We start from the raw sequence: 17662 nt of genomic DNA, 5'->3' as shown, positions 1-17662 counted from the left end.
TATTTAACAAATGTGTTCTAATTTTTCACAATATCAGTCATTTCCTTGTCAAAAATACATGTGCATATTCACACACACACACACACACACACACACACAAGGCTTGAGAGGGCATAAGAATTTAAAAATGTATAAGTAAAGCAAAAATCTTTCACTGTACATCTCAAACAAATCTCCAGTGCACTCTCTTCTTCATCTCATATACTCTCTTCTTCATTTGAAATGTACATATTTATAAATTTGAGCAGCATTCCCACTGTGGGAGAACTCTGACCACCAGAGGGAAGCTCCTGCATTGAGCATCTGCCCCCTGGTGGTCAATGTATGTCATAGCAACTGGTTGTTTTGATGGTGGTTTCACCATTTAGTTGATTTGCATATTAGGGTTTTATTATATAGGATTTAGTTAAATGATGTCTAGAAGATACTTTAATTGTTATAATTTTAGGATGATAGGATACAATGTATAAATTATAAATAAATAAAATACATGACTAATTAGAAGTATTTCACTTTTAATATAGGTAAACTTTTCACAACAAATTGAAATAATATAAGACATTATATACTTGTCAATAACATTTTGACAATAAGAAAAAATTAACTGCTATCAAAATAATGTGTAAAATTCAAGTGACTTAAATGTCACAATTTTAAATATTTACTTTAGGATTCAGATATTCTAATTGTTTTAAGGCAAAAGTATTATGGAATATTTAATGAAATAAATTATTGCCCAAGGATCAATTCCTTACAAATATATTGGATGCCATTTTTCATTACTTATGTCTTTAATTTATGTTTTTAAATTGCCTCAACTTTATTACTCTAAATTTAGCTAGATTATACAATTTTATATTTTTATTTAGTAAAAATACTGTTATTTGTGAATTTTTATAACTTAATAGTCAACCATCATTAATGGAGTCCAAATTATATTTTTCCTACATAAGAGATTAGACCAATTTTTTTTTTCTTACAGTATGAATGGGATCATTGCTGATTTTCTATGCATATAAGAATTAAATTTCTTCAGATAAATTTTATGTTTCTTTTGTGCCCACAAAGACATTTGGATACTCATCAGAAGTGTGAAAATTCCAACTAGAAGAAAAAACAAATAATTACCCTTTCTTATTTTTGTGATGGATATAGCAAGTTATATTATTTAAAAAACTATCACATATTACTCTTTAAATATTTCTCAAATGTTTCATAGTTTTCTATCAATTTTATTTACTCACATTAATTGCCTAGTTTATATATATTCAATCAATATTTATTGCGTGGTTTCATAAGTAGAAAAAGTACATAGCACAGATAAAAATAAACCCATATTTTTATATCACATTACCAAAAATATTACAACATAAAATTTATTTTTCTCTGAATTATTAATATAATTTTAATATGCATGTAATATACATCTGCACACATACATACAATACATATGACAAACCATATTATTAAAAAAAATGTTTGCAGTGACATAAAAAATGGGTGTTATGGATATTATAAATATTTCTTCTAATACATGCTTAGAAATCTGAAATAAAAATAAAGGCATAAAATCCTTTTGCAAACATGTTAAACTTTTAGTACCATATAGTAACTTCTTCTCAGAAATCACTTCTAAAAATACATTCACTTCAATTGTCAATAATGCTAGGTCTTACCTGGCAGTGTTTGTGTCATTACTGTGAAACTAATCCATGATCCAATCTGTTAGATTAAAACATAAATTGACATTTATCTATGAGTTACCGACTAATTTGTTCAATTGTAACGTTAAATAGGTAATCTGAAACTTCAAACACATTTAAAAAAGTATAGATAGAAATAAATTTTCCTAAAATAATTTGTGTTAAATATAATTAGATCGTAAGAAATTCTTTAAAACAGCATCATATTCATAAGAAAATGGAAGACATTGTTCCAAAAACTCTCACAAAAATAAAATCTTAAAACATCTCCATACATTGTACATGAAGACTGTAAAATTTTATTTAAATATATGCGCAAATATTCTTTTTTTCCCAGGGAAAATTGTGGTTGAAATGTTCCAATTTTCTATGTATATACATGAATTTAAATCATATCATCTTTTACTAGAGGCTTGGTACACAAAATTCATGCAGGGGGAAGTATCTTTCAGTCTAGCCTGCACCCTCTCCAATCAGGGACCCCTTAAGGAAGGGATCAGGCCCAAACCGGCAGTTGGATATCCCTCTCACAATCCAGGACCACTGAGTCCTAACCGCTCTCTTGCCTGCCTGCTTGATCACCCCTAACCCGTTTGCCTTCCTGCCAGATCGCCCCTAACCCCTCTGCCTGCTGACCTGATCACTCCTAACCACCTCTGCCTGCCAGCCTGATTGCCCCAACCACCTCTACCTTCAGGCCTGATTGCCCCTAATCACCCTCCCCTGCCAGCCTGATTGCCCCTAACTGCCTCTGCCTCAGCCCCTACCACGGTGGCTTTGTCCAGAAGGAGGACCAGATGACCAGAAGATGTTTGCTTGACCCAATCTAATTAGCATATTACCCTTTTATTAATATAGATAACTCTGACTACATTATATCTATAGATAAAACATATATTATCATATATTAATCCACAACACAGGTAAATACATAAATGTAAATAGTTATTATATCACCAAATAAAAATATATTACATAAATATATAATAGCATACCTCATAGGTATAGTTAGGACATGAAACCAGGAAAAACATCCATGTGAAGGGGTTGTAAGTTGGACTTGGAAAACAGGCATTAGTTCCTTTCATCAAAAAGAGTAAAATGTCAATTATGCTATATGTTAAAAATTTGAACATATATTTGTTACATAATTCTAACTCCCTAGAACAACTATATACCAGATAAAATGTCATCATGTATTTATAGAAACCTATATCACAAATTACTCAGAAGAAAACCATTTTCAAATGTTATGACCTTTTGACTCAAATAGAATACTTGTCATTTTCTGACCATGTCTAAGTTATGTTGCTGTAAAATCACAGAATAAACCATGATAATTACTTCTTTAAGAATTTAAATAAAACAAAATATAAATCTTACTTTAAATAGCATAATAGTTGTAGTGGCATTGGATGCTGAGATTAATAAATTCATTCTAATATTTACCTTCCTCTTTCTGTTCTCTTTTAGTATCAAAGAAGATAATTTTGGTTGAGATTATTAAATATCTCAAATGTTCTTTTCTATTAAATTAGTGAAAATCTAAAAGGAATTTTATAAGGTTGTCATTTATATGAGAAAATTGTACAAATGTATAATAAGATGATTACAATAAATATCAATATAGTTAATATTCAGAAATACCATATAACATATCCATTCAGCAATCATGATTGTTATTTATAGCTCTCATTATTTTTAGTATATTGTCACTTGATTGTTGTCAGTTATATCTCACTTTTCAAACTTTTTCAAGAACCATTTTAGATAACAGTTTTATAATAATTTCAAGTTGAACTTTGAGCCTTGACATTTGTAAAAAGTAAATGTGAATTATATTACTATTTATTCTCCATAGCAAGATTTAATCATATAAACACATAAACTAATCTCTTTAGTTATAATTCTAAAGTCATAATGAAATGTCAATATGTTTTCAAAATTGTAATTATTGTTAAAATAGCAAAGTAAAAAACATATTTGGTTCTGGGCATATTTCATGCATTGCTCATTTAAAGATAAGAATAAATGTGCATGCCATTTAATATTAAGATTACCTTAGTAACATTTATATAAACATATTTGTGTAGTACCCATATGTACATCAAAAGAAATATGATTGAAAAAGCCATTCAAATCATAGTAACTGAATTTCAGAGGTGAAATTTGTATACAAGATAATCAGTGTTAAAACCTCCACTGTATGATTTACTACTTCAGGAGGTACAGGTGATCAGGGATCCACAAATACAAATTTCTTCCAGATGTAGTTTATAGATTAAATAACCAATATGTGTGCTGTGACATAGAAACATGTATATAGTTATTGTCTTAACTGTAGATATTTGTTGTTAATTGTAATAATAGCTTAGCTTAGATATTGTTAATTTAATTCATTCCCATCATATGTTTTCTCAATCTATACTTAACCATCTATATATATAGAAAGCCAATGACCAGAATGCCATAATTACCAGAACAACCAGTTGCTATGATGCCCACTGTGGTCATACCTTACACTGATCTGGGGTGCCAGCTGGCCAACCTCCCACAGCCCCTTTCCCCAGCTGGCCCCACCCCCGATGGATTCCCACCACCCCCAGTCAGCCCCCAACCCCTCCCTCCAGTCAGCTCCACCCTGATTGGCTGCCCCCACACCAATCAGGGGCAGGGCCTGCTGGCCAATTGCCCACAGCCCCTCACCCAGGCGGCCTAACCCTCACCCTGTCCTGATGGGGCAGGCTGGCTGGCCAACCTCTGCTATCTCCTCCTCCTGACAGGCCTGGTTTCAATCTGCTCCAATTGGGTCTGGACCTGCTGGACCCCTTCCATGCATAAATTTGATCACTGGGCCTCTAGTTTATAATAAACTTCTTATAATAAACTTCTTTTAAAATTAATGTCTGAAGGTTTATTTTACATTACAGTGCCTCACCACCTAAAATTTTTAAGCATAAGGGTTACTCCACCACTTCAGGGAATATTGCTGACAGGGAACCCTTGGCACTCCCTGTGAAGGGTGCGTGGTTGAAAGGAACAATCTCACCCAAGATTACACTCACTTTTTTGTTTAGTCCTTTTTTTTTTTTAATTTCTCTTTATTGTTTAAAGTATTACAGATGCCCCTCTTCTATCCTCCCCACTGATCCCCTCTTCCCCCCTCCTCCTTTAGGCCTTCACCACACTACTGTCTGTGCCCATGGGTTATGCAAAAGTGAATATCCAATATTTGATCAATATATCACATTGATGTCTCAGTCTTAGAACATTGTTATTTTATTCCAACTTTATAATGGTCTATAGGTTCGTCTGAGACTCTCATTGGTACTATATTGCTCTCAAATATGATTTCCTACCCCAAAACGATTTTTTTTTCCCCATTTACAAACACACTCTTTAACACATCTCCTGACTGCTGATTCCCATACAAACTTTGTTTTAGAGAACCCATTGTTAGGGCATATGATATAATTCAAATATTTGGAAAACTTAGGCATTAAAGGTTACAGATTAGGACATATCTTAAATATTTTCAACTATTGCTGTTTGCCATTCAAAAATAGTGTGTGTGTGTGTGTGTGTGTGTGTGTGTGTGTGTGTTTTAATTACATGTAGTCAGTATACAATCTTATGTTGGTTATATTAGTCTCAGATGTATAATAAAGTGGTTTGACATTTGTATACCTTACAATATGATCACCCTGCTAATTCTAGTAATTATCTGTCTTCATGTAAACTCATCAATATATTATAGAATATATTCTCCTTTCCCTTTTTACTCATACCCCATTCTCTCCCTTCTGATAACCATCTCTTAGTCCCTGTTTTTTGTGAATCTGTTTTTGTTTTGTTTGTTTTCTTCCACATATAAGCGAAACCATATAGTGTTTGTCTTTCTACTTAAGGCTTTTTAAAAAATACAATGTAATTAACTGTAGAATAGATTAAAAGGAAAAGGCACTCACCTGTGTGGTTGGGATGAGCCAATATTACATTGATGAAATGATTTCCAGCTTCACAAATCTGCAAAATATTTTTTTAGTGTGATATACTTGTGCCTCTTAAAATATATATTCTACAGATAGATAACTATCCAGGCAATATATTAACCCTAAAAATTCAGTATTTTATTACTCTAATTGAGTAAGAATAGGAAATTTTGCATCATCACAGTAAAAGAAGTTGTGGTAATAAATAGAATCCAAATAATGTCACATGGAGTTAGAAATTCTGAAAATATTGTTGACCATTTGTTAAGTAGGTTCAAATTGCCTAATAAATCATGTTGTGTTGATTATCTGGCTTGTACTTGTTACAGGTGTACACTTTATGTCATGAAGAAATAAGTCATGCTGCTAAAGATAGTCTTGACATTGGTTTACATTTTTTAAATTTATTAACACAGTAGCAATCCAGTTTGATTCCCAGCTGATTTTAATTGAGATAATGAGTTTAGTTAGGAGTAACTCAGTTTTAGCTGAAAACCTAAGTATGATTATAACCAATTATAATAAAATAAATATATAATATTTGAATTAGATATACATAATTAATTTCTTAAGCTAGTTTTATAAAAAAATATATTAAAAAAACAGGAACTCTAAACAAATTCAGGTATAATATTTAATTTCTATGCATGCTATTATTTATATTATCTCCCTCAGGATTTGAGAGGAAACTAAAATGACAAATGATTGAAAAACAGAGAATCTTGGATTTTTTGTTTTCAAGAAAAAGTAAATACAAACTTTTTATTGTTGTTTACCAATCATAGATTATCAGAAATATTGTCACCATCAAATTAAAACAGAGTGCTGAGAATGAAAGCACTTCACATTGGCACACTTTACTTCCCTCTCTCATCTTATCCATAAACACCAAATATTCACAAGCAGTTTCCTAGCCCAGTGGTCAGCAAACCGTGGCTCGCGAGCTACATACATGTGGCTCTTTGGCCCCTTGAGTGTGGCTCTTCCACAAAATACCATGTGCAGGTGTGCACATACAGTGCGATTGAAACTCCATGGCCTGTGTGCAGAAGTCGGTTTTCGGCCTGGGCGAGTCTATTTTGAAGAAGTGGCGTTAGAACACTCAAGGGACCAAATAGAAAATGAAATCATAAGGAGGATAAGGATGAGAAAAACAAATCAGATGTGATCTAAAAACACATCTAAATAAAGATCAAATGTGTCCTTTTTGTTTTGTTTAACCATTAATTCATTCTTCCATTTGCTCAAATTTATTAAGCAGTTTACTCCACAGAGAGCATTAGACTTGGTGTAGCATAGTTAGCAATGAAAGTATCAGTATAAATTACTGCATGATGAGTGCTGGGAGGAGAGGGATAGATGAAAGTGAAAAGGATATGGAGGATAAATGGTGATGGATGGAGACGAGTTGGGGTGGTGAACACACAATACAGTGGACAAATGAATTGTGTACCTGAAACCGGTATAATTTTGTTAACCAGTGTCACTCCAATAAATCCAATAAAAGGGGGAAGGGTACAAAAGCTCGCAAGGATGTAAAATAGCATAGGGAATATAGTCAATGATATTGTAATAATTATGCACGGTGGTGCCAAATGGTACTAGACTTACCAGGTTGATCACTTGGTAAGTTAGATAGAATGATCTTAAGCACTAAACTGAGGACAATTAGGAAATACCCATGTATCATTTTTAAAAAGCTGATTATGTTTTCATAATTATGTTTTAATTATTATGCTAACGTAGATGTTCATATGTTAAACTTGTAAAACTTTTCACTTTTATATAAGTTGGTAAATTTGCAGACAATAAGAATTACTGAGTATATTTTTTTCCCAATCTTACTATCTTTAAACTAATTCTAATTATCCTTCATAGATGAGTAGGACATTTTGATGAAAAGATTTAGAGAACTAATGACTTAATGAAAAGTCATTTTATTTACTTCATTTAATACCATTTAGCACTCTATATAGAAATAGGTCACATTATCAAACAAATAATCAAATATATTCTTTTGCATTTTTAATAATACTGCAATTAGAGCATGACTAGCTAATAATAATGCATACATACATACATGCATACATACCAGAAAATTAATAGCTGATACTGTGACTTGCCTGTTTCCATATGCTAGAAAGGAAGAGAAGATGTTAAGTAAGGACTCATATTTTGGAATGTCATATGGTACACATAATTCAGAAAAGGTTCAGTGGATATCACTACCCTCTAATCAAAGGTACTATGGGTCATATAATTGACTTTTTGGAATGATACCCTTACAATCTAAAAACTTAATACAGTGTCCTAATGTCATGGGGAAGTTGGAATATACGAAAGTACTAAAACGTGAATTATCTGATAAGCTCACCATTTGTTTTAACAATTCCATTTCTTTCTTTCAGTTTTATGTGACTGTGTAGACATGCAATTTAGTATGGGGTTAATTAAGGAGAAATTCTACGTACATGGTGGTGTATACCGTGGGTGATTAATGTAGTAGGCAATCCAAGAAGTGAATCCCCAATAAAAGGTACAGCCCTACAAATAACACAAAATAACATTTAGGTTTAATATATATATTATATATATATATATATAGATATATATATGTATATATATATATTAAGAAGGATAATTCCCTTCTTAAATATATATATATGTGTGTGTGTGTATTCCATTGTTTTAAACCATTCCATACATTTATATGTCACACTACAATAGATTTACATGAAAAAATGGTATACATTTTCTAAGTTGGATAAATGAAATGATTCTTCATCCAGTACATTAGCATTTTAAAAGTATCTATTTAATATCATTCAAGTAATGCATTTCTTTGCTCAAGCCTTATTAATATAAATAGGTATTCTTGAAATGTAAGTATATTTTGCAAGAATAATTTTGTCCATCCAGTAAGAAATATGAATTAATAAAATAATAAATTATACATTAGATAAAATATATCAATAATCATTTCCCAAATGTAAATGAACAAAAGAATGAATTTTTGAACCATTAGTAGTAATATATGTTGATTGATTAGAAAGAGTGATTGGCTAATTTTAGAAGTCCTAAGCTATAACATCGATCTTGCCCTGTATAATACATTTTAATACCTCTGTCAAAAGAGAAGCTAGTCTAAATGATTTATGAGGTTTCTAAGAATTATAGAATTCAGTGTTTCTTTACAATGACAACAATGGAATGGCTGCCTTATTCAAATTTTTAGCAAACAAATATTTGGAGGAAAAAGGAAGATTTTAGTAAGGATATATTAATATTGAAAGTAAAATTTGAATTGCAAAATAAAATTTAATTTGAATTGGAAATTTGAATTGCACCATGTTACCTAATGTATATTTTCATTTCAATGTTTCAGAAAATTTCCTATTTTCTTGATAGTTATTTAACAATAACTGTTGAATTTACCTTTTATTTGAAGAACAAAAACATAAAAAAAATGGGTGCAGTATCATTATTTTAATCACACGAATGTATATTTATAGGAGGGTTCATATATGAGATTCTTTCTCTTTTTCAATGCTAAGTATTTCCAAAATAAAAGATTTCTATATACTGTTACTAGTTGAAGGTACCTCCAGGAAATGGCATTTCAGAATAGATTGTTTAAGATATGCTTATTATTAGACACAAAAAAAAACACACACAAAAAAACATAAGACTTGAAGAAAACAAACATGATTGAATTATTTTGCAAATAATTCAATACACAAAATATCTCAATAACAATTAAAATTGTAAAACATATTAATCCTGACCTTTATCAAATTTTTCAATGGTGTATGCCCTGCAGAAACTTTGTGAACAAATAAGGTTTCCAAAAGATATCGAATATAGTGTATACAATGACAGAAGCAGGCCAAGCTAGAAACAAAAACAAAAACATGAACATGTTAAATTCCCTTCTTAAAATATGGCTTACCTTATGCATTTCTTTTTTTAAGTTCACTCTGATATTTTATTTTAGGAAATATTGTTTCCAGTAACCAAAACACAAGTGTTTTTTTAATACTTTTATTCTAGAAATTTAAAAACGTATTTAAAATGAAAGTGTTCTTAAAACATTCTATAAATTTACTTCTGATGACACTAGAAATATATTATATACCCATCATAGGCTACTATATGTTCAGACCTCCTCCAGAATATACATGAATATAATAATTGAAAATAGGCTCATATATCAAAATGACTCTAAATTGAAGCAGATAATTTGCAAGTTTTAAAAATATCCAAAACCTACTTAGAATGCATATGACATTTTATAATATTCAGAGTAACTTCTTCATTGTCTGGTTGTCCTTTAGCAAGTGCCATAAATTAAGTTTGAATTTCATTTTCTATGGAGACAATGCAACTTGTGTGTTTTTTTGTTTTTGTTTTTTTCTTTTGTTTTGTTTGTTTGTTTGTTTGTTTTTTTACTTTATCTTATCTACAAAGTAAGTCACAACAGAGCTTCAAAGGAGGCAGTGTATCAGGAATTCTTGAAGAGGAATATGAAAGCAACAATCAGACAAAAGTTGAAGAGAGAAGAGATTTTGCTAATAATGGACATTGAATTTTTGGGTCATTGTAGAAGAATTCCAAGAGTTGGGGATGACTTAGAGAAGGTAACAAATAGAGGACAGTAGAGTGTATTGAAATAGATAATGTACATGAAATTTAGTGTGGGGTTAGTTAAGGAGAAATTCTACATACATGGTGATGTGTCTGAGGGATGCTCTGAAAATATGGAATTAATGAGGTGGGTGAACTAAACAGAGATAATATATCTAAATATCTGACATGTCCTCTTGCATTTAAGGCAGACAATCAAACTATGGATGCTTAGTGCAGGAAAGGTTTCTCTGGTGTCCTTTTCCATTCTTGAGGATGCAGCAAGAAGCTGTGAGGAGGTGTGGTCTTAACCACATGCAGCTGGTTTACTCAATCCCTCTGGTGGGAGGGACCATGGTAATGTTGAGTATGGAGCCTCTGTCTTAAATACTATTGATTGAATTGAAGAATAACCATGACATCCAGCTGTAGACCACCTTTTCCCTGCAGACGGACAGAAAGATCCTGTAAGAAATTTAACCTTAGCCATAGTGTGTGGATGCTTCTAAGAATTGTGTGGCTCTTGAGTCACACATAGATCTAAACCTACTGGAAAAATACTTTGTGATTTGATTCAAAGCATTTTGGGAGAATTAACATGAGACTGTGTGGCAAGTAAATATAGCATTTGAAATTTGATCCTTTTAACCATGAGAAAGTATATCATCCATCCTGAAATTAGTTTGCCTGAGGAGGCTTGTGATTATTTTATAGAGCTCTACTAGACTCTTAAATTTCAGAAGCAGTTTGTGTGTATGTTTCTGCTCTGGAATAATTTCATAGAAAGTCAACATATTTGTTATTTTGAACTACATTGCAAAAATACATTTATCACTGAGAGGTTATAAAATATGATGTGTTTGTGTTAAAGAATAGTAACCAACAGTCATCCAATTGCTTTGAGACTATCAGGCGGGGTGGGGGGGGGGGTGTTCCTTTTTCATGCTGTGCTATAAAGCTGGTACATGTTATATCTTTGGTCTAAAAACTGAGTGCAATTGCCTTCTCCTTATGAACTCTTCACTTCATAATCTTTCCAAATGAATTAGTTATTCTCTTCACTTAAAAGAAAGAAAGACTGATGTTATTGTCCAAAGACTCCTGAGCAACCTATTCTATACTGACCTGACCAGCTTCCCTGGAATCTGACTCATCTTTCCAGAAAACAAAAAAGTTCAAATGCAACTTTATTAGGAAAGCTATCTCAGAGTTCCCATCAATGTCAGGTTTTCTCTTTTATACTCTAAAAGAATGCATTGTAAAATAAATAGTATATAATTCTTTCATCTACCTTACCATTCAAAATATTTTTATTGCATATTCCTTGTAAATCAGGCAATGTGTTAAGCAGTGTAGATAGAAGGAACATCAAAGTATATCATAATAAAACTTTAACTCTACAAATTATCACGAATATATAATTTTAAAGTAAAAAAAAGGTACATAGGAAAAACACTTTAGTAGAATATTTGTCATGGAAGGAATCCTAATGGCTACCCTGAGTAAGAAATACTAAGCTTCTATTTGAAATTTGAGTGAGAGATAAGGAAGAGAGAGGAAATGCGGATGGAGGAATAGGGATGGCATATGTAAATGCCTTGTGTGAAAGGGAACATGGGAGGTATAAGGACAAGGAAGGGAGGTCAGTGCGACTAGAGTACAGACATTAAAGGCAAGGAAAAGCATGATTTGAGATGACAAATTCAGCAGTCAAGTCATTCTCTGTCTTCAAGTATCCCTAAGACCTAAAATCTGCTTCTGAAGGCACTTAGAATGCTTTCATTTAATTAGGTTCTTTTGTTAAAATTGCTAATCCTACATTTTTACATCTCAGTGTAGTATCTTGAACAATATTTATCTTTCGTTTGGTATGGAGAAAGAGAAAGAGTGAGAGTGAGAGTGAGAGTGAGAGAGAGAGAGAGAGAGAGAGACACTAATTATTTCCACAAACTGCCATCATTGTAAATTCTGCTTATTTTATTTTTATGACGGTCCTAGTCTTTATTTTTTCCTTTATGTCTTATTTCAAAGTAAAAATTTACTTTGAATTTTTACTTACTAAAGGGAACTTGTAAAAATCCTCCCTCCCCCCTGTTTTTGACCTAGGTAATTATGTATTTCCTATGTGATATTGTCCATATTTTTAGAGAAATATTTCTATTTTATGCTCTATACAAGGCCTTTCCACTTATAATTTTAAACTTTTTTGATATTTCTGGATTTCTCTTGTTAATTATAAGTATTAATAATTTAAGCTGCCTCTATTATAAATTATATTGACTTCCTTGCTTATACTAGTAAATTTGCAAGTTGGTGTATAAACATTATTCATGGTTCCTAAATATATTTCCCTAAAATTGAATGCACTGTAATTGATTGTACAAACAGCACTTATGAAAATAATATCTGCATTCTTGCTCAGCGCTTTAATTTATACGTGCCACATGTATTACTTACTGTACCACTAGGTGGCGGGACCTCCTAGAGCTCTCTTTCGTGTCATATATACATGGGATCCTCAAATAAAAGAGGAGATATATTAACAGGGGTCCTGTGTATTCAGCCAAAAATACCTGAAAGTAAGAAGGTGATTTAAATTAAAGAACACATTTTTATAGATTGTATTAAGGTTTGCTTATTATACCTGAAAACAAGAAAGTAATTTAGATTAAACAATAAATGCTTATAGATGTTATGAAGGTTTGCTCTGACCATAGGTATATCTACAGACTTAGCCTACTGCATGAATTGGTGATGCAAATAACAAGAATGCTCCCTTGGAAGAAATAGCCAAGAAATAAGGAGGACAAAGACACATAGACAGTTTAAAATAAAAGTAATTATTAAACCTAATGTAATGATTTCTTCATAAATAGTACAGGGAGTTTTTGTTTAAATAACCAAACTATTATAGACACGTTTCTTCATGTCTCACAAACACATACATACTTCATTTTCCATGGGAACTGTCCCTGTCACTGAATGGTATAGGTTATTGTGCCTGCCTGTCTTACCTTTTTTTTTTTTTTAGTCTTTTTATAACAATGTAATGTTGAACTTAATTGATTAACCTTGATTCAAATTGATATAATACAATTCTTACTTTTGAAAATTTTAGACTTTAATTCTATGAGTCTGAGTGGGTAATTTAAAGTGTTCCTCTCTGATTCTGGAGCTGAGGGCAACCGTGTATGTGGTGAGAAATATTTCATCTATGGAGAGACAATCGGAAGATTTGGAAATATTATTGGAAACAACACCCTTTTACTGCAAAAGGTTATGCAGCTAATTGCTTTCTGATAGCTTTTCAATCCAATAACTGTCCATTGTTTGGTTTGGTATCTATGCTAAAGCCAGGTTAAAGTTACTCTCTGGAATTTTCAAAGAAGGGAAAGTAATTTACCTGTATGCACTCATGGGGAGGAAAAAGGAGACACACATGGCAAAGATAAATTTCACTGCCATTCCTACCTTGTCTTTGCCAATTTTTATTAATTTCCAAGGAAGAAAACTTGACCATGTTTTTCTCAAATATGCAACTGTGAATATTAAGTACAAATTATATTTTTAATCAGTAGTTGGTGAAAATTTTGTATAGTTATATGGTTACAATATATGATATATATATATATATGTTATATTTATGCACATGCACATAATTATGTATATATATGCACACACATATAGTAGCTATTTATATATGTTGATTTTTCTAGTTATAATTATCCCTTTTAACAATATTTATCATCTCAGAAGACAAGAAAGACCTATACATGAGGATAAAAACAATGTAACATCCAGGGTCCTAGCAAGATAGCTCAGTGGTTATAGCATAGTCCTGCTACACCAAGGTAATGGGTTCAATCCACAGGGCAATTGGGAGCATCAAGCAATGAATGCATGAATAAGTGAAACAACAACTTGGTGTTTCTCTCTCCTCTATCTAAAATCAATAAAAAAAATGTAAAATAAAGCAACCTCTTATAAATTCAGTATAAAAGCAACCTTTTTAATGAAAGACAATATTAACTTGTGGTATGAAACATGCCTGATTATTCAGATATGAAGAAAAATATTTACCACTTTTAAATGTCTACTAAATAGAGTCTAGTTAATACTCTAGAATAATGAGGAAAGTGATTGTTTATTACAAGAAAAAGTTTAAAGTATTTATTTCAACACCATCTAGTCAAAACAAGTTTGAGCAAAACTTCTTGTTACTATATCAGATATGAAAAGTGTCGTGAACAACAGTCAACCTGGACCAAACATCACTCCCTATTAGGTTAATAAAAATGCCATCACAAACGTGAAGTTTTTTTTAGATCAGAGGAAATTAAATTACAATCTTCTCTCCGTCATCTCCTAAAAATAAATTGAGAGAGACAGCTAGCTTATAATAATATGTCCTAGAAGGCTTGATATTCTATCAAAGATATTGTTCATGCAATACTTTTTATGTTTAATCCCATGAAACATGGGGTTAAAACAATATCCAAGAATGAATCACTTGAAAATGACCAGAACTAACTTTTGGACAATGCATCTTTCAAGAAAAAGTCTATTTGGTGCAAATAAAAAGGAGGACATATGCTTTTTTAAACATAAAATATAATCAGAAAATAGTTTCAGAATAAATAAAAAGAAGGGCTAAATATAATAGACAAAAATTAATAATAGACTTCTGAAAAAAAAAAAAAACACGAAAAGCTCTTCTTTCTCTAAAAAAGAGAAAAACCAAAACCAAAATAATAAGCAAGTATGCCAGGTATAAGCCCAAGCAAGTCAGATAAATTTACAAGGACTAGGAACTCTATTATAATTCAAAACTTTATAGAGTTTCTATCATTGGAAAAAGCAGATGCACTTGCTTTTTTGCTGAAGATCTCTACTTGTAAATTACAATTTATTTCCAATATCTAATTATATCTATGTTTCTCCATTATAGAAAGTTGTCTGTATTAAACTAATGTCTTGCTTTTAACATAAAATTCAACTTTTCCACTGCAAAAGTTGATAATTATGATTTCTTGGATCTTTGGAACATGCAAGTTGTTATGTCTAAGTTGACAAAGGAAGTAAGCAATAACAGAACCCCCGTGTGTAAGTTGTGCTTTAATGCATTTCATTCTCTTTTGAAAAAAATAACTTTTTAATTATTAGCTGCTGGATTTACTTATTTTCTAAAATTGAAATTTATATTGGAGAACAAAATGAATTGCACATTTCACACAGGTGTTGAAAATAAAGTAATGCCAACTTTAATTTTCCAAAGATAGGAGACTTAAAAACTAAAATTATGAGAGTATTTCCCAATAGTAACATCACATTGTACTCAGTGAGTGTTATTGAAGCTACTGTGATAGTAGAAGGTTTTTGTTTGTCTATGTGTTTAATTTAATCACTATATGAATAACATATAATGCAGACTTTTATTCAAGGTTATTCAAACAAAGCATTCCAATGAGATCAGTGATAAAAACTGAGCAAAGTATTTTTTAGTCTTCAAAGAGTTACTATCTCATTGAAAAAAATGAGAAAGTTAAAAGACTTTTTAAACAGATCTTTGGTGCAGAGATTGACCTGGGACTTGAAGCCTAATCACAATCTGGTAAGAGCACCAAATCTTCTGAGGGTATCTGAGAATGCAAGAATTTAAAGCTCTTGCTTGTTATCTTTCAAAGGTAGAAGTGGCCTTATATAATCTACAGAATTTTGGTAAAGACAAACATTGGAGTGAAGATAAATATGAAATAGAGCTATCTTTTCAGGGACTGAAGCTCAGCCTGAAGAATTGATTGGGTTAAAACAGTGCCATTGGTCCATCAGTAGAATATAAATTACCTTGAAAGAAGATAACATGACTCTCTGCCTCATGTCATCTTTAAATTTTTTTTTTTTTTACAAAATTTTCTTCACTAAGGCTGAAATATGCAGTTATATAAGGAGTGTAGGTATTGTGATGAAACCAAGAAGAGCAGAAATTCAAAATAAATCAACTGAGGATTCACCTAACAGAATTATCAGAGATATATTAAGAAAAAGAAACTTGTCTTTTATATGTTTAAAGAAATAAAGGACAGCCCTCGCCAATTAAGCTCAGTGGATAGAGCGTTGTCCTTTGGACTGAAGGGTCCTGGATTCAGTTCTGATCAAGAGCACATGCCTAGGTTGCTGGCTCAATCCCTAGCAGGGGTGTGCAGGAGACAGCCTGTCAGTGATTCTCTGTCATCATTTATATTTCTTTCTTTCTCTCCCTCTCCCATCCTCTCTGAAATCAATAAAAATATATATTTTTTAAAATAAATAAAAGACATTTGAGAATTTTAGCAAATATTTGAAAACTATAAAACGAGATATATTTAAATATAATATGAACCCCAGAAGGAGATTACAAAGAGAATAATAAAGAATCAAAGATAACAAGAATATCCTAATTATTTTTTAGGTTAAATATATATATATATATATATATATATATATATATATATATATATAGAGAGAGAGAGAGAGAGAGAGAGAGAGAGAGAGAGACTCAGGACTACATTCTAAAACCAAAGTAGGATAAACATAAACATTACTGTGAGCACTATAGTCAAACTACTGATAATCAATCAAAATAAAATTATAAAGTCAGACACATTAATTTCAAAGACATATAGTAGACTTTTTTAACAGAGCAGTGGACATAAAAAAATAAAAATAATGAAGTTTTGTGAATAAAGATGAAAATTACTGCAAAAATATTTCCCAAGAATAAAAGTTAAATTAACACATTTTAACATGAACAAGAATTGAGAGAATTCATTAGTGGCAGAACTATAAGAAACACTGAAGATGTTCTTCAGGAAGAATAATTTTTCTCCACATAAGCTCACAATTAAAAAGAAAACTAAATTGTCAGAAAAAGATAAATCTAAATAAAATTTGGCCATATAATGTTGCTTTAAATAATATAAACAATTACAATATCCCACAACAATGGGAGATAAGCCTGAGGAGCTCAAGTATGTTAAAAGTCATTCAACTGTCTATGAAGTCTCTTGCCATTAGTAAGCTTTTAAAAAGCAAATTATATTAGTATTTAATATTTTAAGATTCATATTGTAGTGATGTGTGTAACCACTAGAGTTACTAGAAAAGAAGATATAACTACCAAAATAATAGAAAGTCTAGAAGAAAAGAAAGTACCAGAATAAATTCAAAACTGGGCTAGGAAAAAAACAAAACAGAAAATATACTATAAAACACATGAGACTAATTAAAAGAAAATATTAACTTTGGCAATTAAAAACTAGGTAATCCTTTATGATAAAAAGAAACTGATTAAAATGTAAAATATAA

The 17662-nt window shown here is 31.2% G+C and overlaps 1 protein-coding gene across 1 annotated transcript in view; it reads right to left on the bottom strand.

Annotated features, from left to right (window-relative positions):
• Positions 1 to 581: 581 nt before the first annotated feature.
• TECRL (trans-2,3-enoyl-CoA reductase like) overlaps positions 582 to 17662 on the bottom strand; it is a 71750-nt gene continuing 54669 nt past the window's right edge. Inside the window, exons 5-12 of the mRNA XM_036423017.2 lie at positions 12776 to 12891; positions 9481 to 9586; positions 8167 to 8239; positions 7788 to 7831; positions 5672 to 5729; positions 2699 to 2784; positions 1677 to 1722; positions 582 to 1104 (exon numbers count right to left, since the gene is read on the bottom strand). Coding sequence (XP_036278910.1) covers positions 977 to 1104; positions 1677 to 1722; positions 2699 to 2784; positions 5672 to 5729; positions 7788 to 7831; positions 8167 to 8239; positions 9481 to 9586; positions 12776 to 12891 — 657 coding nt within the window. The 3' untranslated portion in view covers positions 582 to 976. The remainder of the gene's footprint in view (positions 1105 to 1676; positions 1723 to 2698; positions 2785 to 5671; positions 5730 to 7787; positions 7832 to 8166; positions 8240 to 9480; positions 9587 to 12775; positions 12892 to 17662) is intronic.

This window comes from Pipistrellus kuhlii, unplaced genomic scaffold (assembly GCF_014108245.1).
Source record: "Pipistrellus kuhlii isolate mPipKuh1 unplaced genomic scaffold, mPipKuh1.p scaffold_m20_p_1, whole genome shotgun sequence".
NCBI lineage: Eukaryota > Metazoa > Chordata > Mammalia > Chiroptera > Vespertilionidae > Pipistrellus > Pipistrellus kuhlii.
Note: the sequence above shows the minus strand (reverse complement) of the source record. Positions and strands in the feature narration are given on the sequence as shown.